An 18,596-nucleotide genomic window follows, 5' to 3' on the forward strand; every position below is an offset into this window, starting at 1 on the left:
GTTTGTCTAGTAAATGTGTACAACACAGGGAAGGCAACCATACCATTCCAGATGTGACTTCATTCTCTGCCTAGCTCTGTCTCCTCTTTGGTTCTCCTTCGGTTGTCTAAGGCGGAGGCCCACCTAATATAGATAATGTGTCATTTTCTGCAGGAACCCAGTGGGCAACAACAAGTGACAGTAGAGACCTCTAGTGATCATTCTCAGTACACCTATCAACAGAACAAGTAACTCTAAGGTAAGTGGAAATAATTGCAAGAAGCTACAGCTATACAGCACATGAAGAATGACCTCTTACTATAAGTTGGGGAATGAGTAATGACCGTGCTTTAAGGGTAATGGGGGAGGGGGGGTTAATACACTGATTTAAAGCAAGTCCCTTCGCGAAGTGGGATATTTGCTAGGCAACTAGCTGATCATTCTCCTTTGCCAATCTTAAGGTTGGTGTAATGGAAGCATACTAGGAGTTTATTTAAATGTGAATTAGCAATACAAGGTTATAGACCCTACACCAGTTGTAGCCAACTCCAGTCCTCGAGAGCTACCAACAGTTCATGTTTTCCAGGTCTCCTCACAGAATCACAAGTGAAGTATTTAGCTCCACCTGAGGATCTTTTATAATGTCAGTCAGTAATGAGTGCACCTGTGTACCTGTGAGATGAGCTGGAAAATGTGAACTGTTGGTAGCTCTCTAGGACTGGAGTAGGCTACCCCTGCCCTACACCATCTGTTTTATTGATACAATTATTTCACATTGTTTATTAACCATTTAGACATGTTCCATTATAGCTACCCTATCTTGAACCATTCTCATGTTTCGAGGAGTCAGGAGGATTGATACACCTCCTATATAGTTAATAGTTGGTATATTTGTTAGCGCCATTGTAGTTAAATTGTTATTTGTACTCTCATCTTTTCCTGTCATTGCCAGCTACTCGTAATTTTGCTTTTTAGGTTTCTTTATCTACTTGCCTACTTATTAGCCATTTTATCAGCCCAGAAAGCGTTAAAGCGGGGTGGTATGCAGAGTTATATATGAAATTAAAAGATTGAATACCCAAGATGGTATTGAATACCCAAGATGATTTTCAACCTCAAACTAGGAATGGCCTTTGGTGGGGTTGATGGTGCCATTGTTGGTTAACCCCGATGGTATAAAAACTACCGGCAAGGGAGCCATCAATGGTTTCACCCACCAATCGTCATCCTGGCTTTTCTGTTTCCTGGGCTGCTGGCCAATCAGAGGCTGGGGGAAGGGCTTTTTTGGCTGTTATATTGGGTGGGTTTATAACACCAATAACATTATAATAAAAGTATTTGCCATCTGATGTAGACCATTGATAATTTTAATGGCCAGCCATAACTCAAACCCTGTTCAATCTGTTCTAGTCACCAATTATCAGTCTACTTGAAGAACCACTATAATCATTGTGGTCTTTACGGGGGAAGACCTTTTCCTGTACATCTATGTGCTAAAAAATTCTCACCATTACCTGTATCTCAGTTGACCCATGGGCTTGAATCAGGTGAATGCTACTGGTGCAGGAGGTATCTGAAGAAAAAACAAGTTTTGTAAAGCTTGATGCCCCCAAACGGATACAGCACAACAGTAGACATACAGTACAAAACTTAATAGGTTAATAGTTATGCGGTCATTAGGTTGATAGTGTCAAGGTCAATTACTATTAGTCGTCACATGCTTTAAGGTTGATGTGGAAAAGGGTCATGGAATTTTTCATATTTTTTTTTGTTCACACTTTACCATCCCAATGGGCATAGAAGCAAAAGGTTGGCGTAGACAATGTTTACACTTGAGCACATGAACTCCCAATTAATTTACTGCATATGTTCGCCATGCTTTGGGCCCAATCATAGTCCACGTGGACTATGAAAGTATTAAAAAAAAATTGAGAACCGCAAGTTGACCTTTTCACGTGTCAACCAGTGTCATGACGACCTGTTGTGGCCTTTTGTCAATGTCAACCTTGTGCATGTCGATCTATTGACTGCAGACCTAGAGTCTAGTGAGTCCTAGACATTGTATGTCAGCCATCCGGATAAACCAGAACAAAAGACGAATCTGTTGGCGCTGGACTTTTGTTTGCCTCCTAATCCAATACATTTTCTCGTGATATCGGATAAAGTTCCTATTTTTATTCACTTACTGCCTATAGGACTGATATCCCTTTCACACCAAAATACTGGCTCCTATCCAGAAAATTGAACTCTATTTCAAGATATGTCACAGCTGCTTAGATCTTTCACATTGCATCTTCGAATCCGGTTATTACCGAGTCATCCTCGTTGGCACTCTACCCGTATAGCAGCAGTGTCTGCCCTGCAAGTCCCAGGTTGCCCCAGCAATATCCCTGGTCAGAGCTTCAGCATGCAAGAGTTATGAGTGATGTAAGCCGCATTGAAAGTGATTCTTCAGCCATTAATAGTTGAATTTACCTACCAGTGGCAAATCCATAATTTCCTAGCAAATGTTTCTTGCATCTCTTTCCAGCATTCTTAGCTGCCTGCGTTTCCTTAAAGTGCAATGTGTGCTGTTATTGGTTAGGAAACAGCAAATTAAAGTGACAACTGGTGCCCAACACCAAAATTACCAGTATGTCAAAGGATTATGCTACCAAAAACAAAATCTATAACGGTGTAAATCATTTATATCAGGGTTAACGAATTATTAGCATAACAATCAATACACATAACAAGAAGCAAATATTAACAATAATACAAAATTGAAGCCCCGTACACACTAGACGACCTACACCAAAGCCGATATAGTAAATTATATCAGCTGTGGGCAGGCAAATTCTGTAAACAATATTGTTTGGTGATGTCAATGAGACCAACTGAACATGCAGGTCATTAGCTATATAGCCAAATTTGACCTGCATGTTCAGCCGATGAGGGTTGTTAATGATATTGAATGTACACAGTAGACTTTTTGTGCATGGTAATTTTGTGTAGTGTTATTTGTTATTTAATTTTAAGATCACATTTTTTAATAATATTCCAAAAGGTTAAACATTAGAAAAAAAAATGTAAACTGTCCTAAAATTTAATTAGAATTGTTTCTTCTCTTCCAGATGGAGTAATGACCTTTTGATTAGGGGAAATGAGGTTCAGATGCTGAAACAATCATGGATTTCTCTGAACAATCGTGCTTTATGAATTGACAGTTTTGCACAGGTTCTTGGGAAAAAATACATTATTTATAATGAAATCAACTCAAACTATTTTTGCTATAAGTTCTATGAGGTGCATAAAAAAAAATCCTTCAATTCATCTAGTGGCTGTTCCCCTGAACAGGTTTATTTTATTACGGAAATTTTTATCAAGTAATATAACACAAAAGAGACAGACTACGAGTTTATCTCTGGTGTGCACAGGTGGCCATTGTATGAATACATGTGCATGACAGAAAATTGTGTTATTTTTTTGGTGATATTTTTCCCTTTTTTAATTTGTGAGACTTTTTTGTTTTAATTTTTTTTTAAGAATTTGTATTTTTTTTTTCTGGCGGTTACGCATTTTACTGGCAAGAGACCAGTGAAGCAGGCGATTGCAAAATATCGCTGGTTTCTAAAAAATAAAAATAAAAAAATTGACTTGGTTACAATAAAAAGGCATTTTTTGTGATGCCTCTGTGCTTGCAGTGTGCGTGTTGCTGTAGTGCAGTGTTGCTGTTCGTTTTCTGAATCCTTGTATTTTTTTTTCTCATAGCGTGAAGTGTCTTATCTTTTTTCAATGAATTCCAATTTGCCTTAAAACTTTTAATGCTGTAGCTTTTATTTCTTCACATAATTACTAGGAAAAAAAACAGAAAAAACAAACAAAAAAAGTGTAGATTGCTTTGACCAAGTAAATTGGTCAATTATGCCTTGTCAAACAGCAGCATAGGGCTCTTAAAAGGTAGTCAATAAAATTGCTGAAAATCTGGCTTTTTAATGTGTAGTAGATGTTTTTAATGATTTTTTTTTCACGTAACATGTATGGTAGTGGAAAAAAATGGTGGGTGGGAGGGGAAAAGGGGAAAATGTTTTGTGTGAAACTCATTTTCTGATGGGAGGATGTTTTAATAGAATAAGTTGTTTGTAAGGCCTTATGCCAATAATTTGCTCTGGTAGTGTAAGCGATTTTAGGAAATCTGCTGTAAGATGCAATGTATAAACATTTTTGCTTTTTTTTCCAGATTAACTTGATGTTTTAGTGTATGTAGAATATAGGAATTGGGATAGGGATTTGTCATCGAATGTGTTTGGTTTTTTTTGTTTTCCACATTCTTTTTGTTATGTTTTCTTTATACAATTAATGATAGTGCTTTAGATAGTTGATTGTGCTCAAACCTAGCAAACAAAAAAAAAAATGCTGTTACAGCAAAATGGCAAAAAGCTAAAGGACTTTAAAAAACATAAGCTGAGATAAAATAGAATTGTCAAAACATTGGGTACTAGCTCTCTATTATGTGAAAATAATAAAAAAATGACTTGGCACTTTTAAAGGTAACTTTACCAAAGAACAAAGAGCCAGTAACCAATCTTCAAGATTATTCTCAGCATGAAATTTTTCTGTACTCTTTATTTTTGCCGGACCAGTTTGCGGTTAGGAGAATGTGCCTTTTTTTGTACATTTGCATTTTTTTTATAGTTTTAGTCAATGTATGGACACAATATAAAAGCATGAAGGAAGACTTGGATCCAAGCAGTGCCACACTTCACATCATCACTACAAGTATTAATTGTAAAGATAAAAATCATGTTTTTGAAACTATGAAATTCCTGATTGGTCAAATACAGCATTTTAGTTTTTTTTTCTTATATATATATTTTTAGTAATACATTAGATCACTGCTTATATTATGGCTGTTATATTCTAATCGCATATGAAAAAAATTATGTTGTCTTCCAAAACTGTGTACTCGCCTGGTCAGCAGTGTGATCAGTTATCTACCTCAAAACTTTATTTCCTTTTTTATTGGGACAGGTTGCTGGCACTGCCTGTTTCCACTGACCAAATCTTCCTAGCTGGAGCTAGGGCTAAGCAGTTTTATTGTTTATTTTATTTTATTTTTCTAATTTTTTAAAAGTATTTTAGTATTAAAACTGCATGTATTTGATTTTAGCCAGCTGCGACATTTCATAGTTTCAAAAGTAATTGCTGCTCTGAGTTTAGATTTTAGGAAAAAAATACATATTCATAAGAATTGTATTGTTTTTTGTTTTATTTTTATTTTTTGCAGAGGAATAAAAACAACAGTTGTGGTATATTTGGTTCAAAGCTCCCTGGGATATAATTGCTTTCACTAAACACCTTTGCTGCTTGAGGTGTGTGGTTATTAATTATGGATGTTAAACTGGCCCCTTTAGCAGTAGAGGTAAAAGGCAAGGTTCAGACACACAGCAATTCCACCTCTATTGAATCCTATTATTAAATTTAGAACTTTTACTATAATTAAATTCTCAATTATGTTATTTTAAGCAGTAATCCCATCATATAGGTCCATAAAGGGGAATAAATCACTGGTGTCTGAACGATGTGCCATACTTTGTGTCTGGGTAAGATTTGGAACGTAAAAACATAACCTCTGTACATAGAAAGTAATCAGTTAAACATCACATAGTAGACAGCCATTAAATTATAAAAAAAAAAAATTAATTTATGAAGAAAGACCTTTTGTACAGATTGAAAAAAAGATTTTCATAGAGATATCTATATGAACAAGAGAGTTAATTTTTTATTTTTGTTTTACTAGTGCCACAAACTTGCCAGTGGTAACTTATTTGTCCGGTTTAAGACAACTCTGTAGTTATTGTTAAACGCCAAAATAACATTTTTGAACTGTAAATTTGATTAGATTGTTTAGCTTTTTTCTGTTTTTTGTTTCTTTTGAAAACTTTTGAATAAAAAAGATCCAAAAGAAAATGAGTGTGTTTTTCTATATTTACTAATAACTGAATTAAAAATAAGCAAAATCAATCCATGCATGTCGCTATAACAAAACAAACCTGAAACGAGATAAAAATAAATTACAATATGTTTGGTAATGTTAAACATTTTTTATCTTTTCATTTATATATTTTTTTTACTTGGTTACTAGTATTCCTTCAATTTACAAATAAATACCTACTTACATGCAGTGGACCGGAAAATAGGAAACCCAATATAAATCCTAGTCTATCAAGCATCAGGTTTGTGCTGATTATTCTTCTAGTCATCTGAACTTCCAGTTATGCCGGTTGGTGGAGGACGTAAACATACCAGATTATTACATTAATAGTGTACACTATACAATTTTTTTAGGGCAGAGTGCTGACAGCCGAGCAGGGCATATTCTTCAATTGGGAGGGCACATTTTACATTTGAAATTTACATTTGCTTACTTACATGCTTGTTGCTAGGGATTAAATGCTGGTTGTCACTGGGGATTTCAAGCTGGTTGCCACAGGGGGTTTCCATGCTCGTTGCCCAAGGGGTATTACATGCTCATTGCCCAGGGAGGTATTTCATGCTAGTTTCCCAGGAGACATTACATGCTTGTTGCCCAGGGGGCAGGAAAAGCTCTCAGCAAAGGAATGTTGTGTCAGCGAAGTGGGGGACAGGATGCGGCCGGAATAGCTGACACGCTGCTCTGAGTTGAGAGTGGCTGTCAGCTTTTCCAACTGCATCCCACCCCCACCACTCAGCAGAGAACTGGACTTCAACAGCGTGGTGGAAGGGCATACAATAAAACCAGTTTAAAGAGCAGGGCAGCTCTAGAAGTTAAAAAAAAACAGGCGGGGTGCGACACTACATTAATCCTTTTTGGATTCAAATCTGGTGATTACATTTGGAAAACATCACTAATTGGGTTGACCCCAATAGGAATCGCAGGGTTCCTATTCTTTTTTTGCATTGGCTTATATAGTCAGCTTTAAAAGCACCCCTCCTATCAGAGTAGGGGAGTAGCATTGACCTTTTCCTTGAATACACCCAAACCATGCCAGTAAAATGTACTTTTCACTGTTGTCAAAGAGGCATTGAAGACATTAGAGCTTTTTAGGATGACCCCAGACATGCAGTTCTATTTTTTGGTTGAAAATACATTTTAAGGCTAACATAATGTACAAATGACATGCTAGACTGGGGATGCGGTCGACTTAGTAAAAAGGTTGACAGTCATTAGATCCACCACTATTGGATGACCTAAGGACTGTCAACCTTTTTACTGTTGACAAGTCGACCCATACCCCTAGACAGCTGGCAGGGCTTGCTTGGGGCATGCAGTTGTATAACATATGTATGGAGAGCTGCAGCTTGCCCTGAATCCGCATTAAGGTTCTATTTTACTGTCAATTTCTTTTGACAAGTATACCGACATACTGTAAATGAACATAGATTTCTTCTGCAGAGACCAAAACAAATCTTAATACATTACATTAATTTGATGCAAAGTTACATTTTTTTAATTTATTCTTAAGAATTAATACTTTTTGTATAAAGCATTTCAGAGTTGTGTATGAACAACTTAGTTTTTAGTGCTTTTGAAGCTATTGTGCTAAATCTGAATATTATCTGTACTTCTTTTATCACAAGTTTGGTACCTTGTGACCTCATGGAAGATTAGAGAGGTCCAAAAGTAGATAATTCTGGTACATAAACGCATATTTTTGAAAAGTACATAATGTATGTAACAGAGCTTCCCTTGGATTTATAAAATGTTTTCTTCTGCATTTCATATCTGAATGGTTCTGCAGTGGTACATTGTATTACTGGAGGAAACATAAAGCAAAGCGTGACTGTGCCCTAAAGGTTTTACATTATCAATCAGCAAAAAAAATAAAAAATTACAACATAAACATGTTCTACCATAAGTAGCCTACTGTATGTAAGGACATTTTGAGGAACATTAAAGCCATTTTTACCTCTTAAGGCCCCCATACACTGAGCTGATTTGGTCGGATTTCAGCCGATTGCGACAAATTGGGCCGTACCAAATTGGCTGCATGCCGTCAGGTCCGATGCGCTGTCCTGTGTGCATTGGACCTGTGTCGGGTAGTCTGACCTGCTGGGCGTCCGACCACAACAAATTGTGACGGATCGCATGCGTCCCTGCTGCCCGGGAAGGTCCCGTGGCTCGCATTGTATCTGGCGTCTGTACACTGCTGCAAGACATCGCAGCAGGGTTTGGGCACCTTTATACATTAGGCAAACACTGGATATTTCAAAAACTACAAAATGGCTAAGATGAGAACTTTGAAATAGTTCTGAACTTATTGATAAGAGATTATGTAACTGCAGAAAATAACACATGTTGTGCCTGAATAGAGGTTGCCTTTGAGAACAGATTGCTAATGCGACTATACACCTGTTTTATGAATCATATACATCCATAGGATAATTGGTGCTTTCACTTATCCCTAGGTGCAGGATATTAACCTGTGTTTGGGATCCATAAAGTCTATCTTTTGTGTAAGAGTCTGTGATTGGGCAATTTGCTGCCTGATCGCTGAGCTGGTGTTAGCAGCTGATGCAAGATCAGGATGTCCGTGTCATGGCCCCAGAGTGTGTGTGTGTGTCTCTCTGTCTCTCTCTCTCTCTCTCTCTCTCTCTCTCTCTCTCTCTCATTAAATAATCAGATGCATCTAGAATGCTAAATGTTCAAAAATTATAATACATTCAATCACATGTAAAGTTCTGAGTTTTTGATACAGCAATATATGAAAAAATAAAACAAAAAACTGATAGGTGGAAATTTATAGACCACAAATGGATGTTAGGCTATGAATCTCTCACATAAATGACTCGTATAAAGTGCATTAAGCATATCAATTTTTTAAATAATTGTCTTAGCAGCAAATTAAATGGCATTTTTCCAATAGAGAACATGATGAATGGCACAAGAGTATGCATATAAAGTCTGTAATGTAGGTCCTTACAGACTGCTGCATCTATGGTGATTCCAGTTCCCTCAGTGTATCAGGTGTGCAGGCCATTAATCACTAAGTTTTGTTTTTTGCAATGCTTCTTCAGGAAATCAACAAAAAGCTATTGTCGCATTCAGTGCACTTTTCACAAAGTTTTTCCTTTCCATAACAAAAACTGTGAAGAACTTGTATGTGCCTATAGATTGTAATCTAGCGAGCAGGGCCCTCCTACCTTTTTAACGATCTATAAATACCCAGTTTGCTGTTTCACTGTCTCCAGTTCTAAAGTGCAAAGGAATATGCTGTGCAATATAATAAACTTAATAAATAATACTGCAGATGTGATACAAGCATGTCCTAAAGTGGGAGGAAATTAAATCTGGAATATATTTAGTTTGTGTGGCAGTAAGCTCTTTTTTGAGGCATTGTGTGGTATTGGGAAAACATTTATAAATTAAACTTTTGAAAATCTCTTAAGGCCCATACACACTAGAAGATTTTCATTTCAAAAGACTTTTCCAAAATCTTTGAAAGATATATGTGTCACCAAAGTAGTGCGTACACACTGCGCTATTTTCCCAAAGAGCAAGAGATTTTCAGGAGGTGAAAGACTTTGCTGAAAATCTTTCATATAAAAGGCTATTTACATAATGGGCTGGGTTTGAATTCCAAGGGGGGAGGTGGGCACTGACGACTCAGAATGGCTGGGGAACACCTGCATTTTAACCAATAAACCAGCCATCATCTCTGGTAGGCTGGTAAAACCAGCAGACTAGAGATTTTGCTAGCGATGATGCCGGGAGCATGCATCATCGCTAGTCTACCATCGGTGGCCCATACACACTGGGCGATTTTCAGCTGAAAATCGCTCAAAATGAGCGATTTTCATCTGAAAATCATCTAGTGTGTATTGGCCTTTATTTAAAGTATAAACAAAAATTTGTTTGGTGGGGATCACTTTGGCGCTTCACTTCAAGACCGCTGCCTCACTATACTGTGGGTAGGATCCCTAAACCCACGAAAACAGTCCAATGCCTTGATAAAGGGAACCTTGATTCCCGAAACGCGTTGGTCAGAGGGGACATACAGAAAAAGAGAGGACTTTCAGCATCACAGGATCCTGGAAAGAAGGTAACACAATTCTTTAGAAAACCTTGGTACTTTTCACGGCCGGATTGACCAGGTTTGTGTTTGCCTGCTCTTCCCGGATAACTGTGACCCTCTCTTATACTCCTTATTTGTCATATTGTGTTTTTAAATAAATCACTTTTTAAATAAAAAATCTTTTAAAAAAGATATTGAAGTACATCATCCATCCAAAGATACCTTGATGGGAGGAGTCAAACATGAGCAACAGTGAGTACTGGTACGCCAATATTTGAATCCACCCAAAAGATACCTAGATGTGTCTGGAAAGCACCTAACCTGATGTGAGTCAGGTGCGCTACAGAAAACCTCATCCCTATAGCATAATAAATTTCAGAATGGTGTGTAAGTAGCAAAAACTTATATATTAAATCTCGTTTTCCCAACTAACCAACACTTGGGACGGGAACACCAGCGGGGTCTACCCCCGAAAGGAAACACCAGGACCTTAAAGAAACTCCTGAGCTAAGTATTCCTCCCATTTTCGCCATTTAGTTTTCACTTTCTTTGACCTAGGCGAAGCGCCACCCACTATACCCATCCCCTTGACTCTTATTTTAAGTCTTTATTTCTTTTCAATCACCAACATCTCTATGCTACAGATGTAGCACCGCTTATTCAGTGCTGGGTCTCACCAGACCACCCCCACTGGGGAGCGGATGCTACATCTGACTGGGACGCGCGAGGGTCACAGTTTCCTGTCAGCAGGGGGTGGGAACCCTGCCCGTCTCTGATTCAGGGATACGGGCAGGGTTAGGGGGGCAGCGGGGAGGTGTGGGACCACGTTGGGGACCAGCAGCAAGGCAGCGGGACTTGGGGGGAACTCCGTTGTAAGGGGTCGTACGCGCGTCCCCATGTGGGGGCTGGTGAATCTACCACCAGCCCCTGCAAGGAAGAGGGACGCACCATCTGTACCTTCAACTTTTTTATCCCCTGTCTGCGTCCATTTATACCCCTCAACTTGCCACCCATTTCACATCTAAAATCCATTCTCTATCTTATCAATGTCAATTGCTAGTTTCCATTCTCCTCCCTACTAGGCATGACGTCTGTGCCTTTCTTCAACTTTTCCTCCCCCACCTTGACCTTATTCCCACTCGCCTACTCCTTCTTTCTCTGTACCTGCTCCCATCTCACCCACTTCTTTAACATTCGCCTCCCATTTAGTGTCATCCTTTCCTCTGAAACATGCCCTCATTTCATCCATTCTCAAAAGAAAACACGGTACTTGTTTCCTAGCACTTCCAATAAGAATTTCAGTACGTACGGTACCGTACTGAAATTGCATCGCATGCCAAGTTATAGTGGCATGCGATGCGATTTCAGTACCGCTGGTTCCTGCTCCCTGTCATTCTTGCCCCTTCTCAGATCCTCTCAGAAATCACTCTGAGGTGATTTTCTGACAGGACAGAGCTGCTAGTGAATTATTGGATTATTACTGGATTATTACTTTCGCAAATGGCTAAATTGATCAATATCTTTACCTTGCCTCAGACGGAGGAAGAGGCGATACAGTTTTTCCAACAGGTCGAACTCCTTCTGGCAATGCAGATTTGTGAGAATGGCCATGCAAAGCTCCTGTCAGTGAAGGAATGCATGTGCCAGTACCATGTTAAAGTTTGCCGGCTGAAGGTGAGCCTGATTTCCTGGGTTCTGCTTGTCCTTTCTTACCATGCTTGCGGTTCATCTATTCCTGGGCCCAGGAGCTCACCTCCATTGACTATTGTAGCCAGCAGCTGGACATTTCAAAGAAAATGGCGGTCCTCTATAACCACTGGATGCAGGAGGCTTGTGCAATGGACATTATGGCGCAGCCCTAGCGGAGGATCTGTGGACCTGGCCACATTGTGGAGGTAGACGAGATGCTGTTTGTGAAGCGGAAAAATAACTCACAACGCATTCTACCACAGCAGTGGATTTTCGGTGGGATATGTCCGGAGACTGGATTTTGCTTCCTAAAAATAGTGCCCAGGTGTGATGCACCCATGTTGATGGATTGTATCATCGAAAATATAGAGCCTGGCACCATTATCTACACAGATTGCTGGAGGGCGTACAGCAAGCATAACTGGAATTGGCTTGTTATCACCACTTTACAGTGAACCATCGCTTCAATTTTATTGACCCGGCCACAGGGGTCCATACACAGAACGTGGAGAGACTGTGGGGCGCATGTAAGTGGCACGATAAGCACCAAAGAGGCACTGCGAAACACGAGCTCCAGTCCTATCTCACAGAATTAATGTGGAGAAAGACATTGGGAGCTGATGACCCATTCCACCGCATAGTACAGGCACTTACGCTCCTCCCCAAGGATGATTAAGTGTGATTTTATTTCTTGTTTCTTAATCATTAATGTTTTTGATTTTAAAGTTCTTATATTGTAATTGTTCTCATTAATTATTGTAATCCATGTTCTTAATTATGTATGCTTCTCTAATTAATTTAAGTAACTGACCGTTATTAGTAATGCATGTCATCATTACTGTGTCAGCTGTATGATTTTGCAGGTGTGAATGTGTTCCTAAAACACTAGCACTATCCACGCCACCCTGAAGCGTGGCGAGCGGTGGCGGAACGTGCCCTCCGACTTTTTCATACCCCCACTATCCACGTCGGTGTGGAGTTGATTTTCAATAGTGTGATGAGCCGGAAGCGTGGCGAGCGGACACGGAATACATGTTAAGTAATCTGTGCCCCTCGCGGAGCTCGCCACGCTTCGGGCTCGCTGCGCTCGCCACACTACATAAAATCAAGTCCACGCTGACGTGGATAGTGGGGGTATGAAAATGTCGGAGGATGCATTCTGCCGCCGCTCGCCATGCTTCGGGGTGGCGTGGATAGTGGAGGTGACGCAAACAAAATGGCATAGCTGCTTTCAATACTAAGCACCCATCCCATATCATTGCGTGGGTGCCTGTACAATGAAGCATTGCATCGGATCGCACCCTGTCTAAGGTGCCCTCCGATCCCATGCGATATTTCATTGTATAAACACTCCTGTGCACTTAATATGGACATCGTATGGAGTATAGCCCAGTACGCTAAATGCGTACTGGGCGCCCTAAAAAGAAACAAGTACCGAAAACACTTCACACTGACTAGTGCCCAATATCGCTTCTCCTCTTTGCTTCCAAGATTCTTGAGTAGCTCCTCTACCTTAAATTTAATTTGCAAGCACTGGGGGCAGCCAGGGGCAGCCATGGGCACCAGGTTCACACCCAGCTTTGCAAATCTTTTTTTGGACTTATCCAAGTTAACTTTTATATCTGGAGCTGCCCATACATAGATAATCTTTTCCTCTATGGTTATATTATAGACAATGTGTATTATCTGGAAAGGCAGTATTAATTTAGCTCATCATTTATTATTATCTTAATAAGAACACACAATTTCAAATCCACTTTTTGATTTAGAACAAAACTATTTATATGTTGCCTTCTTCTTTGCAATCAATAAAATTATATTCTCCAGTTATGCAAAACTAGTTGAGGCTGATAACTATCTCCATTAACAGATTGGACTCTCTTGCCCCTGGATTGATATTTACCACAACCAACAATAAAGATGAAGAAAATATTGTGCAGAGCAATGGTTATTATTAAGTTTCTTATATAGCACATACATATTCTGCAGCATTTTACAGAGAATATTTAAACATTCACATCTGTCCCTGCCCCAGTAGGGCTTACAATCTATATTCCCTACCAAATGTACATGCACACAAAGACATTCTTGGGTTAATTTTGTTGGGAACCAAATAACCTACCAGTATATTTTTGGATTGTAGGAGGAAACCAGAGTACCCGTAGGAAACCCACGCAAGTAAAGTCCGCACAGTTATGGCCATGGTGGGAATCTAACCCATGACCTCAGGGCTGTGAGGCAGTAATGCTAACCATTACACCATCTGTGCTGCCTGTGATACCAATTGCCAACTATTTTTATCAGAGGCCTTCTAATATGTACGTTAAATCTCTAGACAGGATTTATTATTGGGAGAGGGAACCTTAACAGACAAAAACTAATATAACTATACAACAAAAAGTTAATCATGAAAAATTAGTGAAGCAATAAGAGACATCCTGTAATAAAACAAAATATAAAAATAATAGAACACATAAATAAAACTGAACACATAGAGGAGTTTTCCATTTATTGTTAAATATAACAATGTCAATCAAGATTGAGGAAACGTTTGCCAAAAGTATCAACTAGTCCACAGTCACCTAGCTCTGTTCTCTGTGTTAGAGCCAAGGTCTTGCAATCTCCACCATGAACACCTTCATTGTCCGTATTCTCAATCATGTTCAGAAGTAGTTCTGCATCCAATTTAATAAGCATGACTGACTCCTCTCCTATCCATGCTTGCCCGCCTTCTGCTGTGGTTGTTGTGAGTGGATCTTCATCGCAGAAGGGGACCAGTAATAAATCTTGCACTAATATAACATTGCAATTGACGGTTACAGTCCTTTGCATGGGGCGCCAAGTATGACAGCAGTCACTCTGTTGCACAGCAGCTTACTGATGCCATAACAGTTCTGTTGACATTAGATGTGCATCAAGTATCCACTGTTTATGCACTGGGCTTTGAACAGTTGAGGTGCTGTGTACATGCTACCAAATACCATCTAGATTCCAATTCACTAGAACAGCAATTCCAGCATAGTTCAAGGATGGTAAGATAAATTCTATTCTTGTTCTCTGAAATGCCTTTGTACTGACTGTCCACCTTCCCACAGATATGTGGACAAGCCGTACAGGGCAAACCAAAGACTACATGACTCTGACAGCCCACTGGGTAGGTGTATCACCATTAGCAGCACCAACAGCAGCATCTCACAAATTCCAGCTCATTGAGTGTCAGGCTACGCCATACCCTCCAACATGGCCCAATCCATTAGGTACAAAGGGCTCTGCTCCTGGTCTTTCCTCTTACTGTATGATTGCTATCACCTGTGTTGAACTAGTTAATTGATGACAAGGGTATATATATACATACGGAGCTAATGACGTACCCTGTATTAGCATTTTTTTTGCTATAGTATCAGAGTTTCAAGGATGTTTGTCCTGTTTGGTCATGGTTTTATGCTCTGTGTACATGACCGCCCATGTATCTTGGGCTGTCAAACTTCATAATGTAGGCATGTCCTGTGCCCGGGATCTGTACATAGAATTTTTCAGGAATATATGAAATTCTTATTGTCCCGGGAATATTCTGTATTCCTTTAATTATGATATGGGCGGTACATGAGATAATTCAGGGGTTTATTGGATTCCGATTAAATCAGGGATATTTGGTATTCTACTACTGTGTTGTGGGCGTGTTCATACCCAGCACCGGTGCATGGCCTATTTTAGTTATGTATAGGGTTCCCAGTTCTACTTCTATGCTAACATAGTATGTGGACCGTGATTGTTAGTAATTTTGACTTCAAATATCTGCTATTGATAATGGTTCATTATTGTGTATATGTGTGTGTGTATGGGACCTTATTCAGGTCCGTTCGGATCCCCTGTGCATTCGCACGAGGGACCGATGTATTTCTGCGTAGATGCAGGGTGTGTGCCGCCACGGCGAACATGGTGTTCGCCGGGCACATGCACCCAAGATTGTGGGCCTAGGGTAGCGGGCCGGGCAATAACACTCATGGGAATACCCAGCATTTTGTGGGCGTTCCCATGAGAAGGCTGGACGTTCCCATGCATATCGCCAAGTGATGCGGGACCGGGTGTCAGCTGCCCGCCCACTTCCTGCCAAGCGTGCACGTATATCTAAGCGACCTGAAAGTCACTTAGATATGCATGCACCTTCGACATCATTCGATGGTTGGCAACTATCGAATAATGTGGGTAGTTCCCCCTAGCCTGCAGGTGGATATATATGGGTGGTTCCCCCTAGCCTGCAGGTGGATATATATGTTAAATATCCATTTGTAGGCAGTGCGGGGGAACACACGCCGGGCGGGGTTTGGTGGACTTACAAGGCAAGCGAATTTCCAGCCTTGGGAATTAACCAGAATAACCTCTTTGTTCCATGAGATACACTACTTAGTTTATGCTCCTAACTGTCATGGTATAGGCTGTGTTTGAAAATGTCAGTTAGGAACGGATTGGCTGGATGTTTATCACTCTATCACCCTCACTTTATTTCTTTCTTTAAGGCTTAATACATCTGCCCCATTGTACATGAGGGGGGCAGGGACACGATGATACGATTCATAATAATTCGCGTCATCTGGCCCCCTAGGACCTGATTCAGTTTAGGGGTACTGTGGGATTGTGGAAGTCTTTCTCACCTTTACGGGGGCCAGGAGGGTCGCCCAATTTGTGGGAGCCTCCAGGTTGTTCTGGGTGTATAGGCAAGTATGGGATGGATATAGCAAAAGTTAGAACTTCTACTATAGTCTGTTCTGTTGTGTTTGATCTTTGTACGATTGTGCGCTACAAGCATTATTAAAAGGAATTGTTTTTTCGTTTTATATTCCATATATAAATCTTCGGAATAGCAGTATTGTCCCCTTAATTGAGGTCGTCTGGGACCATGTGTATATTACTAAATGATCCAGAGTGGGTGTTAAAGCATTCATCATGCAGAGTGGATATAGATATGTGAAGTGAAGACCCGTGAGGAGAGAATAACACCTGTCCACTGTGTACTTTTCCACTGCTTAAAAGACTTAAGGTGGCCATACACACACAGATGTATCTGTAGATCTGTCTGGTTGGAACAAAAACATGGTTATGGATGAGAGCAAATGACAGTTGACCATTTGCTTGGGAATGCTGGAAAACTGACAAACTGTAACTCATCTATAACCATGTTTTTGTTCCAACCAGCCAGATCTGAAGATAAATCTTACTAGTGTATGGGCACCTTTATAAAGATGAGGATACAATTTTAGGAACAAGGGGATAAAATAAACGGAGGCAATAGACAGGAAGATGTGCAACCGATTCACCTGAAACACCACGTACAATCTGATATGATGTATTTCATTGATGATCTCACAATAACAGCACATCTTGAGAGAGCCAGGGATACAAACATTGATGCAGTAACCCACTTCTGCCACTGGGGGCTGCAAGAGACTTTGTGTAAACACTTGGAGCAGACACATGAGAAGTGCTTCTACTGGTATTACTGATACCCCACTGTGTCCGAGGCCAAAGACTGTTCATAAAACAGGAGCTTTTCCATTTTCAAAAATAAGAACTCCATTAATAAAAGTATAATGTATTCTGAAATAAGACCACACTATCCTGACTAACAATCATAAGCTCATTTAACCCCTTCTGCACTGTCAGTAACATGGAGCATAATAACTGAAGCCAACACAGCATAAAATTGCGTAATTTTTTCCACCATTTTTTATATAGGGTGTGGATCAGTTGGTCACCAGCAAGTTGTTACAGTCATTAGATCGACATGAAGGAAGGTCAACATGAGTGTAGGGTTTTTCACGGTTTTTGTACCCAAATGTTGACACAGTCGACATGGACACAGGTTAAAGTGCAACGCATCCCCTCGCATGGCTTGCTGCGCTCGCCATGCTTTGGGCTCGGAGCCTCGCTATGCTCGGCACACTATTTTATTCTCCCACTACGCCCCAGTGGATGGTAGGGTATGAAATACCGCCTGTCGGCATATGTCAGCTCAAAAAACAGTGGAAAACCCTATGTCGACCTTTTGACTGTCGACCTAACGCATGTTGATCTAATGACCCTGTCGACCTAAGCCATGTGGACCTAGACACATGTCGACCTAAATGCATGTTGACCTAATGGTGTCGACCTAATGACTGTCTAACAAATTGCTGGTGACCCAATGACCGTATCCCTTTATTATATATATATATATATATATATTATAGAGAGAGAGAGAGAGTCCTGGAACGGCACTCTCCGCTGAATGCTGCAGAGGATGGTCTCCCTCCTAGGGAGTAGAAATACAAGCCGGTGCCCTCCGAATAGTAATGTAGAAATCAGTATTCCAGTCATGCAGTGGCACTCGACAGGTTTTGGTGAAGAACAGCAAAGTTTGTCTAACCGACGTTTCGGGCGATAAACCCCTTTTTTTTTCTTTTCTCTTTTTCTTTTTTTTTTTTTTTACTTTTTCTTTTTTGTATAGAGAGAGACTTGCTTTCATTTGGTAGCAAGTTGGTGTTATAACAGCACACAGATTACTGTATTGCTGTGCATCATATATCATTTTTATTATAATTTTGCTAAAGAAATAAACAATAAAAATAGTTTAGACAGGTGTCATTTTGCAATAAAAATCCCCATAAGGTAATCTTCATTACAGATCAAAACAAAGTATGGACAACATAGTACAAATGTTATAAAAAAGCATAGCAGTAAAATATATTGCAAGAATTCCCAACATCTCTAGAACATTCCTCCAAGCCAACAATGGCGTGAATGCAGTTATTTTCACAAATACCGCTTCCACATCACAAAGCTGGGTCAGACCTGGGATCTTGATCTCTGGTCCGATCTTTTCACACTAAACCTGGGTCACGACCATTATACACAGGG

The 18,596-nt window shown here is 40.0% G+C and overlaps 1 protein-coding gene across 5 annotated transcripts in view; it reads left to right on the top strand.

The window, feature by feature from the left end:
• Positions 1 to 6,057, top strand: part of RBMS1 (RNA binding motif single stranded interacting protein 1) — a 346,188-nt gene extending 340,131 nt beyond the window's left edge. For all 5 annotated transcript variants that reach the window (XM_083153957.1, XM_083153959.1, XM_083153956.1 and 2 more), the window contains exons 13-14: positions 154 to 238; positions 3,093 to 6,057. In XM_083153957.1, the coding sequence (XP_083010083.1) occupies positions 154 to 231 (78 nt within the window). In that variant the 3' untranslated portion in view covers positions 232 to 238; positions 3,093 to 6,057. The remainder of the gene's footprint in view (positions 1 to 153; positions 239 to 3,092) is intronic.
• Positions 6,058 to 18,596: the final 12,539 nt, after the last annotated feature.

This window comes from Crinia signifera, chromosome 7, assembly GCF_055691185.1.
Source record: "Crinia signifera chromosome 7, ASM5569118v1, whole genome shotgun sequence".
NCBI classification, from domain to species: Eukaryota; Metazoa; Chordata; class Amphibia; order Anura; family Myobatrachidae; genus Crinia; species Crinia signifera.